At 44.9% G+C, this 21865-nt stretch overlaps 2 protein-coding genes and 1 non-coding gene across 3 annotated transcripts; all 3 read right to left on the minus strand.

Moving 5' to 3' along the window:
• Positions 1–9549: 9549 nt before the first annotated feature.
• On the minus strand, positions 9550–13844 carry LOC136537749 (KH domain-containing protein SPIN1). Its single transcript, XM_066529708.1, has 7 exons — positions 13525–13844; positions 13279–13367; positions 11768–11916; positions 11367–11483; positions 11150–11266; positions 10512–10655; positions 9550–10119 (listed from the first exon to the last, which is right to left on the minus strand). Exons 1-7 carry the CDS (start codon positions 13602–13604, stop codon positions 9976–9978), a joined length of 840 nt encoding a protein of 279 aa, XP_066385805.1. The 5' UTR covers positions 13605–13844; the 3' UTR covers positions 9550–9975.
• A 5512-nt stretch (positions 13845–19356) lies between these two features.
• Positions 19357–19440, minus strand: TRNAL-CAA (transfer RNA leucine (anticodon CAA)). The gene has a single exon. It is a non-coding gene; the product is annotated as a tRNA-Leu (tRNA).
• A 321-nt stretch (positions 19441–19761) lies between these two features.
• On the minus strand, positions 19762–21848 carry LOC136515853 (large ribosomal subunit protein bL17c-like). Its single transcript, XM_066509329.1, has 3 exons — positions 21358–21848; positions 20394–20803; positions 19762–19916 (listed from the first exon to the last, which is right to left on the minus strand). Exons 1-2 carry the CDS (start codon positions 21575–21577, stop codon positions 20394–20396), a joined length of 630 nt encoding a protein of 209 aa, XP_066365426.1. The 5' UTR covers positions 21578–21848; the 3' UTR covers positions 19762–19916.
• Between the last annotated feature and the right edge of the window lie 17 nt (positions 21849–21865).

Genomic DNA, 21865 nt, shown 5'->3' on the forward strand with positions numbered 1-21865 from the left:
TTGGTTAATGACTTGTACATCATCTTCATCATCTTTTGGCTTGATGTCTCCCACCGGAATATTCTTCATAGCCTCCCTCAATGGTTCATCACCTACATCATCAAGATTCTCATGTGCTCCTTGGGAGCCGTTAGATTCATCAAATTTCACATCATATGTTTCTTCAACCAAGCCGGTGGCATGATTAAATACTCTATATGCTTTGGACTTCAATGAGTAACCAACAAGAAAACCTATATCACAATGTCTTTAAAACTTCCCTAGGTGTTGCCGCTTCTTGTAGATATAGCACTTGCAACCAAACACCCTAAAGAATGAGACGTCCGGCTTCTTCCCATTGAGCAACTCATACGGTGTCTTGACAAGGAACTTTTGAAGAAATAGGTGGTTGGATGCATAACATGCGGTGTTGATTGCTTCCGCCCATAGAGCTTCGGGGGTGTTGTACTCATCTAGCATTGTCCTTGCAAGAGTGATCAAAGTCTGGTTCATCCTCTCAACTACACCATTTTGTTGAGGAGTATAGGTTACGGAGACTTCATGTTTGATTCCAACTTCATCACAGTAAGCTTCTATGTTTGTGTTGTCAAACTCTTTGCCATTGTCACTTCTTATCTTCTTGAGCTTCACTTCAAATTCATTTTGAGCTCTCTTGGCAAACTTCTTGAAACAAGATGCAACTTTGGATTTGTCATGAAGGAAGAACACCCATGTATACCTTGAATAGTCATCCACAATCAGAAAATAATAGAGATTACCTCCCAAACTCTTGTATATTGTTGGTCCAAATAAATTCATGTGTAGGAGTTCTAGCACTCTTGTGGTTGACATGAAAGCTTTGGTTGGATGAGTGTTTGCAACTTGCTTGCCGGCTTGACATGCACTACAAAGATTGTCCTTCTCAAACTTCACATCCTTCAACCCTCTCACCAAATCATTTTTCATAAGCTTCTTGAGTGAGCTCATCCCAATATGAGCAAGTCTTCTATGCCATAGCCACCCAAGTGTGGTTTTGGTGAATAGGCAAGTCTTCAAGTTTGCATCTTTGGAGGTGAAGTCAACTAAATATAAGTTGTTGTATCTAAATCCATTGAATATCACTTGATTGTCATCTACCTTGGATACAACAACCTCCTTCTCGGTGAATAAGCATTGAAAACCAAGATCACACAATTGCCCAACGGATAGCAAGTTGAAGCTCAATGAAGCAACATAGAGCACATTGGAGATGGAATGATCATTTGATATTGCCACTTTGCCTAATCCTTTAACCTTGCCCTTTGAATTATCTCCAAATATTATTTTCTCTTGTCCATCTACCTCTTCATCTAGTGAGGTGAACATACGAGGATCACCGGTCATATGTTGAGTGCAACCACTATCAATAACCCAATGACTTCCATCGGTCTTGTAGTTCACCTACACACATGAGATTCAAACTTTAGGAATTCAAACTTATTGAGGGCCCTTCACCTTCTCAACAAGTGACTTAGCCACCCAAATCTTCTTAGGCCTACTCTTGTTGGGGGTCCTAAGAACATGACTTTCATCTTTCCACTAGAATCTTTTCTAAGCATGTAGTAAGTATTGAAAGCAAAAGGTCTAGCATGCTTAGACAAGGGTTGTGGTGGTGGAGTTTGACACTCATGAGCAAAGTGGCCTTCTTGTCCACACTCAAAACATCTCTTTGGCTTTGGCTTTGGCTTTGATTGTTGGTGTTGAGCTTGAGCCTTCTTCTTCTCTACACTTGCCATATATCCAATGCCACTTCTATCCATCTTCATGACGGTATTCATGAGTAGCTCACTTTGGAGATACTTGCCTCTAGCAAACTTGCTCAATCCCACCTTGAGATGCTCTTTCTCCATCTTGAGCTTCTTGTTCTCTTCCTTGAGAATATCATTGTTCTTTTCTTCCTTGAGTTTCTTGTTTTCTTCTTTGAGCTTCTCATTCTCAAGGATCAACTCTTTATCATGATCAAGAGTTTCTAGCACAATGGTGTTGTGACTTTTCATCTCTTCAAGATCTTTTATGAGCTTCTCATTGTCACTCTTGAGCTTGACATACTCATCATAGTCATTGCACTCAACCACTTGCTTGCCTTTGCTATTAGATCCATGCTCAATGCTCTCACCAATTAAATCATCACATAAGGTAGCTATATCAATCTTAACAACATAGTTAGTAGCATCATGTGGCTCATTTGGTAAGAATTCTTGTGCAATAACAAGAGTATCATGATTAATCTTAAGAGTAGTGTATTCATCTTTTAGCTTGTTGTGACTAGTGATAAGCTCATTATGCACCCACTCAAGTTTATCATGTTTATCTTTAAGCTCTTTCTTAGAAAATTTGAGCTCCTTGAGTTTGGATGATATAGAATCATTTGTTTCTTTGAGCTCATCATTAGCTTTTTCCAATGTATCACACTTAGCTAAGAGTGAATCATTTTTAGCATCAAGTTTTTCATTTGTAGCTCTACTTTTTCTAATGATCTTAGTGTATTTTCTTAATATTTTGACAAGATCATCATATGTAGATGAATCATCATCGCTATCGCTATCATCATCACTAGCTTGCTCATCATCACTACTATCATCACTCTTAGTTACCTTGCGTTCACCCTTGGCCATAAGGCATAGGTGTGTAGAGGATGATGGCGATGGTGGCGGTGAGGATGCAAGATCAATAGCAATGGCGGCCACCTTCTCATTATCACTATCATCATCGGATGATCCACTTGATGAATTAATGTCCGTGAGCCAATCACCGACAATGTAGGCCTTGCCACTCTTCTTCTTCTTGTAGAAGTCCCTCTTTTTGCCATCTCTCTTCTTGTATGGCTTGTTCTTTTTCTTCTCATCTTCATCTTCATCTTCATTGCTTGAATCATCTTTCTTGCCCTTGTTCTTGAATTTGTCTTTCTTGGGCTTTGTACATTTATGAGCTAGATGGCCAAGTTTGCCACAATTGTAGCAATCCATCTCGGAGATTGGCTTTCTTCTTGAGCTAGTGAAGAACTTCTTCTTCTTGCCATCAAACTTGATGCCACTCTTGTTTAGCTTCTTTAGCATCTTGGCGGTCTTCTTCACCATGAGAGCAAGGCTTTCTTCATCATCTTCATCACTTGAGCTCTCATACTCAAGTCTTGCTTTACCCTTATCTTGGCTAGCTTTGAATGCTAAGTCCTTCTCTTTCTTCTTTGTAGAGGATGAGCCATCTTGTGGGGTGATGTGCATGTATATCTCATGAGCATTGATCTTTCCTAAGATTTGTGTCGGTGTAGCGGTGGAAAGATCACCTTGGTGTAGCACGGTCACAATATGGCTATATTTGTCAATGGGGAGGACACTCAAAATCTTTCTCACAACATTGGATGGTGACATTTGAGTAAGTCCAAGCCCATTGACTTCCTCTACAAGAACATTCAAACGTGAATACATCTCATTAGCACTTTCTTTGGGAAACATCTCAAAAGAATTTAGCTTTTTAATTACAAGATGATAGCGTTCCTCATGCTCACTCTTGGTTCCCTCATGGAGCGCACAAACGTCCGACCATAGTGCATGGGCATCTTTGTGGTTCCTTACACGATTGAACACATCTTTGCAAAGGCCTCTAAAGATGGTGTTGCGAGCCTTTGCATTCCATTTTTCATAGTTCACTTCATCGCCTTGAAGTTGTGCGGTATTCTTGGGTGTTGGGAACCCTTGAGAGGCGGCTCTAAGAATTCCAACATCTAGAGCTTCTAGGTATGCCTCCATGCGAATTTTCCAATATGAAAAATCATCTCCCTCAAAGATAGGAGGAGGTCCATCCCCGTGAGACATCTTGCTCTAAGCGATTAAGCTTAAAAACATGAGCACGAGGCTCTGATACCAATTGAAAGGATCAAGATACCCAAGAGGGGGGGGGGGTGAATTGGGCTAATTCTAAATTCTCTTGCAATAATCAAATCCTACGGATAGCCCAATTAACCCCTTGTGCCTAGAAAAGTGTTTCTATCAAATTAACGCACAAAAGACTTGCAACCTATATTCCAAACTTACTCTAGCATAGCAATTCTATGAATGTAAAGACAAGTATTGAATTGCTCAAAGTAAATACTTAAAGTAAATGCTCAAAGTAAATGGAGAGAGGAATGCGGCGATGTTTTGCCGAGGTATCGGAGAGTCGCCACTCTCCACTAGTCCTCGTTGGAGCACCCGTGCAAGGGTGTAGCTCCCCCTTGATCCGCGCAAGGATCAAGTGCTCTCTACGGGTTGATTCTTCGACACTCCATCGTGACGAATCACCCAAAGCCGCTCACAACTTGAGTTGGGTCACCCACAAGCTCCGCCGGGTGATCACCAAGCTCCCAATCACCACCAAGCCATCTAGGTGATGGCGATCACCAAGAGTAACAAGCACGAACTCTCACTTGACCACGCGAAGCCTAATAAGAAGATGGATGCACACTTTGCTACTCTCGATTTGCTAGTGAGGCTACTCTCTTGGATTCTCAAATCACAAACACCTCACTAGGACCTTGCTCTTCTTGGCACTCACAAATGTGTTTCTCAGCTGTTGGAATAAGCAAAAGTTGCTCCACACATGAGTGGAGCTTCTATTTATAAGGCAGCCTGAAAAACGAACCGTTATGAGCTTCTGCGGGATGATCGGACGCTCCAATCGTTTTGACCGGACGCTCCGGTCAGTTCAACCCACGCAACAGTTTTCAAGTGATGATCGGACGCTGTCAGGGTCCGGTCAGTAATGACCGGACGCGTTCGGTCGCTCTTGGATGCTTATTGTACTCGACCAGACGCTGGATACTCAGGGTCCGGTCAGTATTGACTAGACGCGTCCGGTCACACTTTCTCAAGTCTAGACCCTTACTGGAGTCGACCGGACGCTGGCCCTCAGCGTCCGGTCACATTGACCTTCCAGCGTCCGGTCACACCAGACTTGTTCTCCTCGGTCAAATGAACTGACCGGACCCTACGGCTAGCGTCCGATCGCACCGGAGCCAGCGTTCGGTCAGTATTTGACCCTCCATTCACTTCCAACACTCGATCATTTGTGAATGAAGTTTGCTCCAAAGGATCTTAGGCATTCATAGGAGCTACCTAGAGCTAGTTTTAACAAGTGTGCACCACACCTAACTCACTAGACTCAACTAGGTCAAGCTACCCGTCCATACACCCCTTAATAGTACGGCCAAAGGAAAAACAAAGTCCTAAATTACTCTAAGTGTCTCTCCAGCTTCAATTGACACTTAGAACTAGTTATCCTTAACCTTGTCGTCCATCCTTTGAAAACCGAAACGATTTCCATCGTAGGGGCATGACAACCTCGATTGCCCAATCGATCTCCATTACCATGACCTAACTTAATTGCCTCTGCAAAACACATGTTAGTCAAAGTAATCTTGTATTGACATTAATCACCGAAATCCAACTAGGGGCCTAGATGCTTTCACATCCCCCTATCAAAATGAAAAACAGTTCCAATCAGTTTTCAACATCAACTAGGCAACATTAGCATGCATCCCTATTCGAACTGACTCATGCCAGTTACTCAAACTCATGCACTACATACATCAACAGATCATAGCGATATCCAGTCATACTACAAATAACCAGTTCAAGTGTTCGACATGACATACTTAGGTCAATGACAAATGACACCCACCACACCTCACATAGTTCTAATGACATAACTTAGTAACTACGTAGAAAGCTTAAGAAAATAAGGTCTAGGGGAGGACCCTGATGTATTGCTTAATCGTCAGCATCCTTCCTTGGGGCGAGGAGCTTATGAAGAAGTTCATAACAGGCTCACTCTGCATGATCTTGAGCACAGCCATCCACTCAGCTGGGGTCTCTTCTGTTGCACCACACTGTCTTGCCAATTGTAGCACTAGTTCCACCTTCCTCTCCAGCGCCTTGCTACTGTCCTCAATTTTTTGGTTCCTCTCTTGCCACATGGCTGTCATCCTCTCAAGCCTCTGCCTTGAAATCTCATTGTGTTCCTTCATGTGACCATCCATGGTCCTGACAGCGGGGCTCTTGGACGTCTTGCTCGGGCTGGAGGCAGTTGTGCTGGTGCTGCTTGCCCTCTTAGTGCCGACACTAAGCGACGTAAGTTGGTCGTCGTGCTCATCATTGGAGTCGTCATCCGAACTTTCAACGTCAACTGTATTGCTTTGTGCAGGACAGAATGAGGTTGAGCCATCAACAGCGTTGCCGACGAACATCTGGTCCAAATTGTCCAAGTACGGAGGCCACCTGTCCTTGAGCTTCTTCCACTCCGGGTGTCCCTGAAAAACCGGTATAGGTGAATCATTGAATATTAACATTTTGACAGTACATGATTCAACATAAGATTGCTTACATACCACCGTACGAGAGTCCCACCAAGCATCAGTAGCAAGGATGGAGCCATCGTCTCTCCTGCCTAAGCCAGTGCCTTTCCGGAGGTCGTTTATAAAATGCCATAAATGCTTGAGCTGGTGTAACTTACTTTTGAACTGGTCCTTGTCATGAACCAAGGTTGTTGCTGCATAATACCTTGCAATCAGATCTCTCCACCCCGACTTGTTCATGCAGCCGCGGACATAGTTGCCACTGTCAATTTGGTGGCACCAGATTTGACAAAACTTGCTTATATTGGGCTCTGACCAGTTTCCCCTGTCGTTCCTAGACTAAACGATTTCATAAGACATGATTTCACACCAACAAACAGGCAACGATGGGGCGAACAGCAAATGGTTCGAACACAATAGTATACATGAGCAATGCAAGATAGACGATGGGTGAGGAAAACTACCGGGATGTGACCCACGGGGGTAGCATGCATGGGGTTCACGATGTCGTCGTCCACCTGTGGGACAGCCCCGCGACGGCGGCGACGCCGGCCCCTTCCTCCACCCTCGACGGCTAAGGCAGAGGCGCGACCACAATGGACGCGCGGCACGCGGTCGCCTCCGACAGCTTCTGATGTGGCGCGGCCTCCCGTGCCGTCACCGCCTCCTCCAAAGCGGGCGCTGGGAGGCTGCTCGTAGGTGAGGTTCCACCGCCGAGGAACACGGACGGGAGGCGGCCCCATCTGGCTACCACCAGGGTCGGACCGAAGGTCGGCGTCGTAGCCGTCCATGCCAGCCCATCCCCCGCCGTCGTTGAGGTCTAGGGAATCTAGGCCCCAGCGGGGAGGGTTGACGCCGCTGGACCCCGTGTACGGTGGCGGCGGGTCGGTGAAGCCCTCGTACACCGACGAACCCAAAAGCGGGTTCGCCCCCGCCAGGAAGTTCTGCGTGCCGTCGTTGCTGCCGGAGCCACCGTCGAAGTTCGCGTTGCCGCCTGCGTTGAAGCCGTCATCGGGGAAGCCGTCCATCTAGGAAGTCGTGGCCGTGCAGCAACTAGATCCGAGCACGCCACGCGTAGATCTACCGGCCGGGGTGGTGGATCTAGGCGGGCGCGTGCGCTAGCTTCGGCGGCGAGCGGTGGGGCCGCCGAGGGGAGATGCGTGCGGGGGAGAGCGGGGCTAGGGTTGACGAATGCGCGAAAGGAGGGGTGCTGCCTGCCGACGCTGTGTGTCACGCGGTTTTGCGGCTGGCGTTGGGCCTCATGCCGGAAAACGTACGCGGGCCGCTTTTCACCCCCCGTTTAGTTCCAAACTCCAAAAACTGGCCCAATTTCGGAATTTGGTTCCCCAATTAAACACGGGCTAGTCTCTTTTTGTTTTGCAGGTGTTTGTAAACTCTTAGTCTCTTTTTGTTTGGTAGATATGTCTGTGTTACAGATTTGGCAGGTGTCTGTTACAGATCACTTCTGATTGTTGGATGAATAATCTGCCTAAGTTCTATTTGGTACTTTCTGTGCTATATGAAGATTTCTAAGCAAATTGCATCTTATGTTATGATTATTTAAATTAGAGCATAAGATCTGGTCATTCAGCATAATTAGCATGTGCCCTTCTAGAACTACTCTGCTTCTTGGTGCCATGGTGAAGTAAATGTTTTCTTTGTTTGGCGCGTTCGGAATACAGAATACTGTTGTTTTTGTTGGCTATGGCCTGCGGGGTTGAACTATGGCCATGTTTAGTTCATCCTAAATTCTCAATTTTGACACGATGCAAAAATAAAAATCTCCGTCATATCAAACTTGTGGTACATGTATGGAGTACTAAATGTTGACGAAATAAAAAACTAATTACACAGTTTAGTTGTACTTTGCGAGACGAATGTTTTAAGCCTAATTAGTCAACGATTGGACAATTGTCACCAAATAAAAACAAAATGCTACTGTAACTACAGTGCTGCTACAGGCTTCCCGACGGCGCCGATTGAGGCCGACTAAACACGGCCCTAATTGGTTGCTGAGATAAGCATGTTTTGTGGAGCATTCTTTAACATAAGCACGTGCACGTCTGTATCGTCTGTTTCTATATATATACAGGGACGGTTGTTCAGTGCTTGTTACTTTGACCTGCACGAGGTCTATTAAATACCTGCACGAGGTCTATTAAATATCTTTTTTCTATAAACATCTCTTGAAGTTTTTTATCTCGTTGGTATTTGCGCTTCAGGAAATGATTGTCAATTGATCTTGAGAGCACCTATAGCTGACATTCTTATGATATTATATGATCTCATATTATTTACAGTTCAGTAGTTTGACACTTGAAAATGATGGTTAATTGATCTTGAGAGCGCCTATATCTTACATTCTTCTGTATGTGCACCTTGTGTCATACAGCTCTTGTTCGTGATAGATTTTATTTTACTTTACTGTCATTGATTCTGCACAACTTTGCCCTGTCCATGGAGTGTGATTCGCTGAGTTTCGTTTTCACCTGATTCAAGCACCGAACAGAACAGAAACCTCAGCAGACAAGTTTCTGGCCAGCTGAACACAATACAGTTTGCATAATGGGCTGCCAGGCCTGACCCTAGCAAAGAAGAAACTGTTGCCATGAGTCCATGACCCAAGGTCTTCAGAGCCTACAGTTGTTCGGACCATGCCTTGTGCTGTGCAACACCAATGCCGTTGCATACCAGCCATCGTTATCGCCGTCAGAGCGCCACTGCCTTCCTGTGCCCCAGGAAGCCAACAACATCTCGCAGGCCATGTTACACAAATATAATCGACTGGAGCCAAACATCCCTGAATGAATCGGCTCAAAAGGTGCTGAAAGGCTGAAATTGATCGAATAATGTGGACCTTACAATTATGTGGATCTTACAGTGAAGAACAGAGGATGATATCATGTAAACTACTACATCCGTTCCAAATTATAAGATGTTTTGATTTTTTTCTAGATACATTGTTTTTTAACATTTTACTATGTATCTAGACATGGTATATATCTAAGTACATAGCAAACACTATGTATCTAAAAAAATCAAAACGTCTTATAAATTAGAACGGAGGGAGTACTAGGCATAGTAAATCGCAGACTGGCATTTTCAGGAATTTTGGAGGGAGTACTAGGCATAGTAAATCGCAGATTGTGGCATTTCAGGAATTTAGGTTCACGGTCCCTGTGAGCAAACAAGATACCATAAGGTATACAAAGCTGATGGTCCTTATTTTTTTTTATTTTGCAACTCCATAATGTTAAAGGTTATAATACAAGGTCAATAAAGCACCTAAAGCTCACATACTCAGGCCTCTCTAGTTTATCATGCAGTTTGCAGTTCACCAGCATACCACCACCACATACTAGGGTTAACCGTCAATAACAAATAGAACGAATGTTCTAGACCATACAACAACCAACGCTGGATCCAATCAACGATCCGCGACTATCTCATCTTCCCAGCAGTTTCCCCTGTCCAGAGGTGAAAACTAGCTGATACCAGACTCCGCTAGTGAAGGCACATTGCTTCCTTCACACATGCCCATGGCAAACATTGCCCGAAGGCATGGCGTTTCCCATGACGACAGCATAAGACACCTGGACAGGGCCGGGTAGGAGAGCATAGCTGTTCCTCTACTGGCCTGTTTTCGCACGTTTCATACCACCATTACTGAATGGAGAGACACTCCCAGGATGAGGGCTGTCCTCTCTCAGGGTTGAGTTTAGCATTGCCAGCTCCCTGAGCTGTTGCCTTTTGTAGAAATCTTGAGACTCATCCTGCAGCAGATACCAATATGACCTCGTAAGTCATATGTGCACGTAAATATATAGAATTTTCCAATCACTGAGAAGCGATTATACACATGTAAAAATATATATACAAGGTTCAAATTCAGAATAGAACAAGTAAAAGAATCAGATCAATAAAAGGTAGGCAGAGTTCAAGAAAAAAAGTTATGTGAGAAGTGAGGAGTAATCGGTAAGTCAAAGGCTTTTTTCCCCTCATCTAGGCACGAATGATGTGGCAAGTCAAAAGGATCTCTCCCAGGTTGAGGTACAAACATGTTCCAGTGGGCAGCAGCAAGGGGTGTCATATAATAATCTAGCAGATATAGATATATGATGTGCACACAGAGTAATAGGCTTCATACAAATCAGAAATCACTCACCACTGGTTTAAGCAATTCTTCTATAATCTCCTGTGCATGTCTCAACCTTGCATCGATGATACTGGCAGGGAACTCGGCCTCTATCAAGATATGCAGCGGATCACTCAGGTGCTCATAGCCTGGTTTTCCTCGTAGTTTGTCCTCCTTGAAAAATCATGAAGCCATGTAGGTAAAGCTTATTGCAATGAAGCAGAAACAGGAAAGGAATAGGCAAAAACAGAACAATAAAACATCTGTCTGATCAGCAAGATCAAATAGAGATAGAACAACAACAATTTATGCTAGTGGCAAGGGAATGGATAGGTAAGCCAGGCTAGAAGTACATTGCACAATGTTGTAAAAGTAATCGATTATATTGCACAGAAACCATGAACATTTGTAGGAGAGATACTGTTGAAATTTCGATCACAGCATTACAAGCTCAAGAAAACAAATTGGGATCCAAAGGCTCCCAAACAACATATTTGCCTGAGAGTTAAATAACCAAAAGGACTTTAATTTGGTGGATGTAGAAAAGAACAGAAACTTTTAGTGAGAGAGAGAGAGAGAGAGAGAGAGAGAGAGAGAGAGAGAGAGAGACAGAGACAGAGAGACAGAGAGACAGAGAGAGAGAGAGAGAGAATAGAAACTTCTCTTACCTTCCCTGGGTCTTTGATGGAACCCTTTCCTCTAATGAAAACACGACACCCAGTGGATGCTTCTACGCGCTTTAGAGAATTACCTCTAGGTCCTAAAATGCGCCCCACAAAATTGAACTGGGACAGAAGAGAAGAATATATCAACAAAAAGCTTAAAACAGCTCAATGGTTCCTTTGTGTGAACTTCAAGAGAAATTGCACAAGTTGGAGGGCATACATTCGGATAAGAATCAACTGGAACCTCCAGACGAAGAATCTTCTTTACGACATGGGAGCTAGGACTTGGTGGTGCTCCTTGCCAGTCCATGCTTGTTCCTTGAGGAAAACCTAATCTCTTTTGAATTGTTCATATAAAGGCAAAAGCATATACTTTATCAGTATTTGTGACAAAAACACACACATCTTAACGCATGTGAACATGAATGCCAGTACATCTTGCATGCACTTTTCATATTAATTCATTATGACTCTGAAATATCATTGCTAGTTACAAGAAGATATGTGGTTCATCTTTATCAATGATAAGGGCCAGGACTCCCAGAGGAAAAAGCACATCCATTTGTGTATGAAGTACAGAAGAGTCACCCACTTGATTGCAAATATATTATGAAGTGTTACCTCTTGTAGTCCACTCCAAGGACTGAACCCATTGCCAGGGAGATTAGCTCTAGGGTTTGGAGAAGACATCGGACTAGGACTTCTAAACCGATGCCTGTCGAAATCGCCAAATCCATGGTTGTGGACAATGCTTGATACCCGCATAATCTCTGAGTGTACAACAAAGGTCAGAACTCAGAACATAATCTCTGGGTGTACAACAAAGGTCAGAACTCAGAAGATCATTTCATTTATATAATAAGAAATAGATAAGTCGTTCATTAGAACTAGGCTAACAGAGGTCAGAAGATGACACTCCCACTACACCACGAGAATCAACAAGAGAAAAATTATCAGCAAATACCAAGACGCACATTGATATAAATCACCTTATTATGCCTGCAATATACAGATGGCCACTTAGCTATACGGAAAATTATTTTTACAGGATGGCCCAACTAAAGCCCCCTTTGGCACGGCTCATCCAAAACGGCTTCACCGGTGAAGCCAAAGCCGGTAAAGCCAGAAAAACTGGCTTTTTCCAGCTTCTAGTTCATTTTAACCCCGGCTTACAAAACGGCTTCACGCTACAGTGCCTCGATTTGCGCAAAATAGATGAAGCCGAAGCCGGCATAAGCCGTGCCAAAGAGGCCCTAAATAACACCGAAGTCAATCAATGGACACTTGATCAGTCAATGCATTATTCAATCTACAATGTTAAAATAAAGGGAACCCCCTAAAAGACTGGTCTGGTAATATGCATTGAACACAAAGAGTAGAGTCAGTTGACAGATCACAATTGCCCAATCAAGAAAGGGCATTTCAATGCAAAAACAAAGGCTCCAGCATTTCCAGTATCAGCAACAGGAAAAAACTGTATTATAGGAAGCATAATTTCGTTCACAAAAAAACTGTTCATAATAGGTCAGAAATTTTGTTTCCAATAATCAAAGTAGTTATGTGTATGCTGTGTGATGTATTCACCCTCTTGCTGGTAATGCGCACTGGAAAACGTATGATGATCACCACCAAAACATCTAACACTTGCACAATACAGGAGCTTTGTCATTGCTTTTGTGTGCTTCTGTTAAGATCAACTACAGTCTCTAATCCTTTGAAGCATACGAAATATCAATGGGCCATAAGCCACAGTTGTTTCGACCAAGAAGTTGACCTCAACCATCAACATTATAGATTATAACAGTCAGATCGATCGGCAAGGTGGTATTATCTCCCAGAAGTCCGATCATCTATTCTAACCAATGGATTAAGCTTCGCAATACAAATCTAAACCAACGAAACATAAGGAATCGTGAGGACCAAAGATCATAAGCATAGAATCGTGAGGACCAAAGATCATAAGCATAGAGGTAGAATCCAATGCCATCCAAACTGAGTACTCATCCAAGCATTGGGGACATCAGTCCCCAATTCATGATTGCAGATGAAAAGCTCACTCGTAACCAAAGAAAACTCTCATCGGGCATTCGGGGGCCGCAGGAAACAGCAAGGCAGAGATCAAAGGATCTCACCTTGGCTCAGCAGCTTGTTGCATATGGGCAGCACCTGCATGAAAGGCCCCAGCTTCTGGTGTTCGGCGAGCAGCTCGGCCAAGTACTGACTGCACAAGAAACCAAACAAACCAATGAATCATCAGTGTCAAAGCTATCACAGTATCATCAATCGATTAAACCGAACAAGAAAAGGGGGGCAAAGAAGCAATCTTGGCATCAGCAATCGCTGAACAATACAGGGAAGAAATCCATGCGCCGCTCTACCTATCAACATCCGGATTGCTTCTAATCTGAGGGGAGAGGTTTCGCGCAGGGGAGAACCCCTGGCTGTAGAGCCCCGACATGGCGGCGGCTCTGGCGAGTGAGGGTTGCAATCGAGGATGAGGTGAGGTGATTGAGATGGATGGATACGTAGCCCAGGAAGTGAAGGCGAGGCGAGGAGATGGTGTGCGCGGTGTGGGGTGGTAGGAAGAGAGGTAAAAAGGCTCGCTGCTTTAGGGTGCAGCCTGCAGAGCAGCCAGCGTAGGGGGAGGAGAGAGAGAGGGAGAGGGGTTGGCAGGCAGCCGCTGCCGCTCTGGAAACCCTTTCTCTCTCTTCAAGGTTGCAACACGACACCGATGGAAATTTGGATCAAAACAAAATACAACAATAAATGGGAAAACATGAGAAAACGCCTCTTCCTGTTTTCTTGAGTCACGTCAACAAGTCTGTGTCTACAAGTTTGCTGCACCCTGGTTTTCCTGTTTGTCAAAAATAAATTTTTTTTTATTTTTCTTGAAGGTATGCGTGGTACCATCACCGCCGCGTAATATATTTCTGGCTCGCTAAATTGTTTCTGAAAATAACCGGTGTTTTAAGGTAAAACTTGAAGTTAACCTCTCACGTGAAATATGACATAACTCTTAAGTCGACTTTACATGTACTGCTGGTATACAGGAAGTTTTTTTTTGTGTGTGCTTAGGTAGAAACCTTGTTTTCTAATGCGGTGACACCATATTCGATGAATAAAACATGTCGCTATTTAAGTTTGCGTGATATGTAGTTATATCTATATGTGAATTAGTCATCATGGCGTATAGACTTTTGTCGTGTAAGAAAAATAGCATCTTTTTGTGTTTGCAGCGTCACGGAAATTGTTTGTTACGCATATAAACATGGCTATCTTAAATTCATAACTCATAACCATATTTGTTTGTGTATACAACGCGAGTATTTCAGATTTTTTGAGGGCAAGAATTCCCAAAGATTTACTATTGCAAGATAATTGTGGATCTCTTGTAGCATTTTTTAATGAAATCTCTTGTAGCATTTTGTAATGCCCCCAGTTACACTGAAATTCCCTGTTTTGTTTTCTCAAAACATGCATGCTTGTGTGTCTAAGTGTGATACAACAGCTGGAAATCTTGGACCCAAGCCATCAAGCTCTAACGGCACTGTTCCTGGGCTGTCCTTTTTGTCATTAGAGCAAAGCTCCAAAATCCCCTTTCCCTGGCTTTCAGTTTGCATCCAGTACATGCGTGGGAATTTTCTGTTAATAACTCAATTTTGGCTGTCAAGCATTTATTTAGTGGCATGGGCCCTTATAACTTAGACTGTACCCGGATTGTTGACCGGTAGTTAGTATTTGCTCCGTCCAGCAAGCGAGCAAAGCAAAGCCACGAGGAAACGTTGCCCCGTTCGCTTGACTGAAAGTATTGTTGACTGATTTGCTGTGACAGAAAAATATTGTTCGTTGACTAAAATAATACAGCTTATAAGCCAAAGTAGAGGCTCACACAGAGATGGGGTATCACCATTTTCCTCGGCAAAATGTGTGGGTTGCTGGTGAGCATGGTTGTCGCTATCGGTACACAGCAGCAAGGGATCCTATCGGCGGCACTGGGGTCTGGGGAGGAGTAGCTTGTAGAGCTAGAGTGAGCCATTGTGTGGTGGATACGATGCAGAGCTTTCCAGGCCCATTGATAGCGAAAAAAATGTACCCATCTATTGCTTGCTGCTCAGAAAATAAATAAAAATAAATTGTGCTCCCATGCATCCTATACATGTATTAGACAGCATATAGAATCTAGTTGACCACTTACTTGAGTTTTTTAAGGAAAAAAATACGGATTCCATATTCATCATTACATAAATACATCAAATAAACTCTTAACTACTTAACCAGGAGATAAAATTTATCTATATAAACCAGCAAATCTTTTGCAAAAGAATCACAATAATGGGTTCCTTACTAAAGTCACTAACATAGGCCCTGTTCGTTTGTCTTATGAGCCGTACTGTTTCAGCGAAGGAACATGTTTTTCTCTCACAACAAATCAACGAACAGTACTTTCGGTCATGACTTTTCAGCGAAGCGAACAGAGCCTATAATCAACAATCTCCCTAAGAACGTAGCCTTCCAAAAGAATCACAATATGGAAAATCTTTTCTCGATCAGGGTGGATAAATAAATGTACCCAGCACATCCCTCTCTAAGCCACTAGTAACTACGGATTACTCGAATTAGCTAGCAATGCAGAAAAGTGGCCACGAATGCTTCCTTTCTTCGTTTCTTCCAAACAGGAGAAAATGTTCGTTCGTCGACTCTTGCTAGCCATTTGGTACAAAACGGTGGACCACACTAGCCAACTGACAGAGGCAATACAAGTCTTCTGCCCACAGGAATAATAACATATAAAAATAGCAAAGAAAAACTGGCGAGTATACTTATATGTAATGAAAATAGTAGCATCGGCAGCCGAATTCCGTGATAAGTTGTTGTGATCTGGTTATCAAACCCTCTCTGTGTGTCTCTCTGAGCTGAAGTGAATGTACTCTGGTGACTGGTGGTGCCACTGTTGCCTTTTGTGTCATGACAAGTGAAGTGATCTTTTTCAGTATATGCGCTGAATTGGGTGAACAAACAGGTGAAGCTGTGGAGTGTCTGGTAGTAAGTCAGTAAAAGTTAATGATGTAAGCACCCTGATTTGAGATTTGGCTCTCTTTTCTTTTCCTCCCTCCCAAAGACCCAAACCCCAAGGCCTGACTGACAACTGACAAGAACCAGGTAAGCTGGATGCTGTGATCCGGGCATCAACTTTTGTGTTGGCCCTTTTCAGCCGCTGCTTTTACTCATCGGCCTTCACATGCGCCCTGCAGCTGCATGCATGCTCCGGTTTTATGCCATGATTCAGGACGATCAGAGAGAGAGAGAGAGAGTGTACTAGCAAACCGGCCTGCAGTGGCGTTTATACCTTGGGCAGTAAAATACCAGCAGTAAGACACTGCGACTGCGAGCTACAGTTGAATAACATACGCACAGAAATGTTACCAAAGGCTCCGTTTTGAAACATGCACGGCGTTGAGCCGTTGACTCTACGCAGGAGGAAGCAAGCCTAGTAATGCTAGGCAGCAGCGCAGGGAGTCAGGGACGGGACGGACACACAGGGCTGATCTTCAAAATCTACGTACTCCCTCCTTTCAGAAATATGATGACAGCGAAACATTCAAAATTTATTTTAAACTATAAGGTATTTCAAGTGAATTAACTCATATAAAACATCAATTGCATATGTACCTACTATTATTATCTATCTCCCGACTTAAAATATGATAAATATAAGATCTCTCAACAATTAAGAAAGGGTTACAATATCATTTGTTTGACACCATGATCTATCCTAAAATTTGTAGAATACCTTCTTTCAGGATGAGAGATATCTTATATCAAATAACAGTAAAAAATAATTTTTTTTTATTTCCCACATTCCCGCCACACACCCCCTCTCTCTCGCGTCTGCTTCTGACACTTGACATCCTCACGTTTTCAATCAAAATCCAACACGGAACCACGTTTTCAATCCAAATCCATCACAGTAATAAAAGTTCAATATGAAACCATGTGTTCGAATAGCGCGTGTGCAGCCACGATACATAGTCCGGTTTCAAGATATATCTTAGACCAGATGACATGATCGTCATATAAGTGTGTGAGCCACAAGTCACCTAGAGGTGACCACAGTACTCAAAACAAGCTATAAATTCCGTCACAAATAACACAGACACGGACAACGGTACACACTTGCGAGCAGCAAGCAAAGCATGGCGCCGGGCAAAGATCAATAAACAAATGCTGATACACACGCAACTGTCACGTCCGGCCGTACCACTAACCACGTTACTTAGCTGCGGCGTTTGTCCTGGTAATCGCCCTTTTCGGGACACGATGATCCGGTGGGCCATCAGTGGGGGGCTTATGATGACCGATCCCGTCGACGATGCAAGGCACGAGGAACGGCCGCGCGTACTGCGCACATACATGGGTGGTCGGTCGGCGCATGCAGGGTGGTGTTCCAGTCCCACTCCCAGCAGCGCACGGAGATTCGCGACGCGTCGCGTACCCAGTAGTATCCCGCATAGGATTCCGACGCCCGGTTGGAGACGGGCGTGCGTCATTGCCACACCGCCCCGGGCCGGGGACGGGGAGGCAGCGCACGTTGCCCCGCGCCCAGTGGCTGTGGCTGCCTCGCGCGCGCTCGCAGTCCAGCTGCCGGTGCCGGTGCTGGATCCCTCGCCCACGCGCTCGTGCGAGGGCGTGCAGAGCAGAGACGGCACCACCTACCGCACCTGTCCGCCTGCCGCGGGCGCACATGGCGGCGTCATTGCCCCGGGTGCATCCAATGAGTACGGAGTACGTACGTACCCGATCCATCGGCCGGTCGCAGTCGCAGCGAGCTAGGCGCCAGATACGAGATGACAAAGATATCTACCGCGGTACGGCGCCCTCGCTGCGGGCGGGCGGACGGGCTCTGTGTCCTATCCTACCCCCGGCCGGCCTCTTCCCGCAGATGCGGCTGCAGAGCATCCAATTCTGGCCGCTCTGCCTCCCCGACACCCCACCGGCAGGCGGCAGCGCGCAGGCTGCTGCGGGCCGATCCATCGACGCGGCGGTGGATCGGCGTTTCCCTCCCCTTGTTGTGACGCTGGCACTCACTCGTGGCCGCAGCATATGCGTGCATGGCGATGCTGCCAGAGCCCGACAAGCTAAACAAACAGAAAAAACCTAAACGACAACCGAGTGTGCGCGGCGCGGCCGGCGCGTCTGCCTGCCCGGCCGTCTCCGGCTCTCCGCGCGCGCACGGGCCTGCTTGACCGAACAACGCGTCCGTCCACCGTCCTTTCAAACACGCACGAGGACGGAGAGCTCCGGGCATTCCGTCGGACATGTCCCGTTGCCTCCCTCACCATCGATCCCATCGACGGCATCCGTGCCCGGCACGCCGGCCGTTGCTGCCCCACCGACCACTCGAGCAGCAGTGCCGCATGGTGCTCGAGCAGAAGCGCCGAGCGCGGCACAGTCCTCGCCTCCAGCGCGTTAAGGTCGGTACACGTGTCCAGCGCGCCAGTGCAGCAGCTAAGGACGGCGAGAAACCACAGATGACCCAAAGGGGTTATTCAACTTCGATTGGCTTAAAAGAGGACTCCATGCTTTACAAAAGTATTTTGCTAAAGCTAGGTTAAGTAGGGAAAATGGGATATGCAAATAAAAAGGAATAATATCCTAGAATCTAGTTGTAGCACCTTGGTTGGCCACTTCTCAAACTACCATGGACATAGATCACGCTTGTGTTTCATTTTAGAAGAGGCAACTGAGGCTGGTAGCAGACTTCCGTCGTGTGGATTATGGTCCATACGCAGAGAGAGTGTATGGTGCCGCCCATGAGCTTGCACAATTGGCGAAACGATCCAGACACTCAGCGGTTTGGCGTTTTAGTGTGCCGACCTATGTTGAGCGAATAGTTATTCGAGATTGTATTTCAAACTCTGAGTAACTAATGAAGCTCTCTCTCTTCTTCACAAAAAGAAGAATGTAAAGTTTTTGCTAAAGCTAGGTTTAGTAGGGAAAAATGGAGCAAGGAAATTTTTTAAAAAAGATACTCCATGCATGACAAAGTATTTGCTAAAGCTAGGTAGTAGGAAAAAATGGAATATGCAAATAAAGAAAGAATATGTTTTTTTTTTTTGCTAAACGTAGTACAAAGTATTTTATGAAGCTAGTTAGTAGGGAAAATTAAATATGCAAATAAAAAAGACGAAAAGAGAAAAAAATAAAAAAAATGTCAGAAGTGGGATTTGAACCCACGCCCTCGTTAGAGGACCAGAACTTGAGTCTGGCGCCTTAGACCACTCGGCCATCCTGACGTCTGATGTTTGTATCTGACTTATATTTCTATTATTAGTTTTCTATTGTATTGCATTAGGTATAACTGCAAGAACAACTAAATTGGACAAAGGGCATTCGATATTCTGAGCTTTTTTATATGCAATGCCAGAAACTTTTTTTTTCCAGATTATAGCATAGCGCTTTGTCAATCACAGGACGAAGTTTGACCAGTTCAAAATACTGAACTAGGTATAACTGCAGGAACAACTAAATTGGACTGCGGGCATTCGATATTCTGAACTTTTTTATATGCGATGCCAGAAACTTTTTTTCCAGATTATAGCATAGCGCTTTGTCAATTACAGGATGATGAAGTTCCAAATTTCACGCGTGATCCACACTTTGTTACAGAAGAACTTATAATAAGAAAGAACATACATCCAAAGGGCAATTCGCAGATATGACCACTCAGCCTGCACGGTGCCCATGAAACCACAGCAACTGATGGAAGATCCTACAGATAAAAATAACATAAGCTGTAAGAAACTTATCGACCACCAAGGAACAGGAAGCAGAATAAAATTCCTGAGTACATAACAGCCTGTCATGCAGCTGACTTGGTACTGGGCAAAGACTCGCCGTTGCGGTGTGTGCCGGCCAATTACACTTTTTTGCGGTGTCCTCCAGCAAAATTTGCCTAAATTTTTTTCTTTCTAATAGTACTATTCCTACTATCCCACACTCCCACTGCAACATCTATGTCTTACCTAACTAGTTGTAGAGACATTATTTATAGAAGTCATCACACACCACACCAAGATCCTAGACAATGATCATCCATAAACTTATTGCAGCTCTAAGCTCTTAATGATAAGAATACTAGTTTCTCTTTTTATTCAAACAGTATAGGTCAACATATGGAATAATAAATGCATTTTAGTGACCTTGGAAGTTCAGATTCCAGGCATCACATAGCAAGATATTCAATTACCTAGACAAGCTCAATGTACGCCATAGGTGCATTATCTCCCCGCCTCGGAAATGTCGGGATGATCCTTGTGTAACCACCCTCTCTGTCCCCGTACCTGTCTGCAACCTCAGCAAACAAGGCATGGACGATATGCTTCTCATAAATAAATGCCAGAGCCTGCCTCCTCTTGTGAAGAGATCCATCCTTTGCCAACGTGACCATCTTCTCAACATACTTCCTCATTGCCTTTGCCCTTGGCTTTGTAGTCTTTATCCTTCCATGCTTCAGCAGCTGTGTGGTAAGCCCACGCAGCAGTGCTTTCCTCTGATCCGGAGGTCTGTTAAGTTTAGGAACACGTCTCCCATGTCGCATCGCAACTATCCTTCCACGAGCATCAATACCAAACAACCGATGCTCAAAGCTTGAGTTCTCTACAATAAGTTTGACAAAACCAGAGAATGAGTTTATAGGAAATTTCAAAAGAATGTTCAAACACAATCCTAGTTTTGTCAGGGCTGCAACTTGCTCATGAAATTTGAGTGAGAAGGCTGATCTACCGACATATGCTGACATCGTAACAAGCCAGACCAAGTTGATACGACCATAACAGGTGTGCAAAACTAGTAGGTATAATATGTACATATTGTCATGCTGAACGGTCAATTAAGCTGGAGCTGTGCGCCAACCGCAAATAAAGAAAGTCATCAACAAAAATAACATAATTTATGTACAAAGTTGCTAACTTTGTTTCTCTTGGAGCTTTGTTAAAATATTAGATTTCATATCATGACACGGAATCCACATTTTGTGGTGTATTATGCATTTATGCACTAACAATTGACACTCCTATAGAAATTTATAACTGTTCCCTAACTCGCTACAAACTCTGTCCCATTCATGTTACCGCATCCATCGGCTACGAACAGGCAGAACACTACAATCTCAGTAGGTAGAATAAGCCAGGCATTTGGTACGATTACTTTACCAGCACCGAGGGAGAGGAGATTCGAGACGGGCGCGAGGCCGGAGAAGGACCCGAGGCAGCCGACCGAGGCCGCCGTGGCCGCCGCCGCGGGCGAGAACGACGACCGAAGCCTGCCCGCGGGGGAGGGGCGGAGCGCGGGGAGGGCTGCACGGAGGGACGCCATGCGCCAGGCTGAGGCGGAGATCGCCGGCGACGGGGAGGCGGAGGGGAAGGCCGCCATGGCGGAGGGAGGAGGAGAGCCGGCGAGCTGGGCGAGTGGGATTGGCTAGAGAGGCTGGCGAGGGGTGAGGCCGCTCGGCTTTGAACCGGATAACGTTTGGCATGCTCGCGCTGCGGATTGGGTTGCTCCATGTTGGGCCGGTTGTAATGGGCTTGTTGACCGGGCCAACATGGGCTTCGTTTTGTAGGCTAACAGCGTTTCCACGGACCAAGTGGTTGCAATGTCAACGTTGCAATCGCCCGGGCTGCGCTGGCATGGCTGTTCTTCGCGAGCCTCAGATTTGGCCAT

This window comes from Miscanthus floridulus, chromosome 2, assembly GCF_019320115.1.
Source record: "Miscanthus floridulus cultivar M001 chromosome 2, ASM1932011v1, whole genome shotgun sequence".
NCBI lineage: Eukaryota > Viridiplantae > Streptophyta > Magnoliopsida > Poales > Poaceae > Miscanthus > Miscanthus floridulus.

What these genes read in the sequence shown, in the direction of transcription:
- LOC136537749 (XM_066529708.1), bottom strand. Translation starts at nt 13,604, where the DNA reads ATGTCGGGGCTCTACAGCCAGGGGTTCTCCCCTGCGCGAAACCTCTCC. An exon ending in CTTGGAGTGGACTACAAGAG is followed by an intron (nt 11,484 to 11,767) that starts GTAACACTTCAT and finishes ACAATTCAAAAG; the next exon opens with AGATTAGGTTTTCCTCAAGG. An exon ending in AAGAATTGCTTAAACCAGTG is followed by an intron (nt 10,120 to 10,511) that starts GTGAGTGATTTC and finishes TATCTGCTGCAG; the next exon opens with GATGAGTCTCAAGATTTCTA.
- LOC136515853 (XM_066509329.1), bottom strand. Translation starts at nt 21,577, where the DNA reads ATGGCGGCCTTCCCCTCCGCCTCCCCGTCGCCGGCGATCTCCGCCTCA. An exon ending in TCTCCTCTCCCTCGGTGCTG is followed by an intron (nt 20,804 to 21,357) that starts GTAAAGTAATCG and finishes AACTTATTGTAG; the next exon opens with AGAACTCAAGCTTTGAGCAT.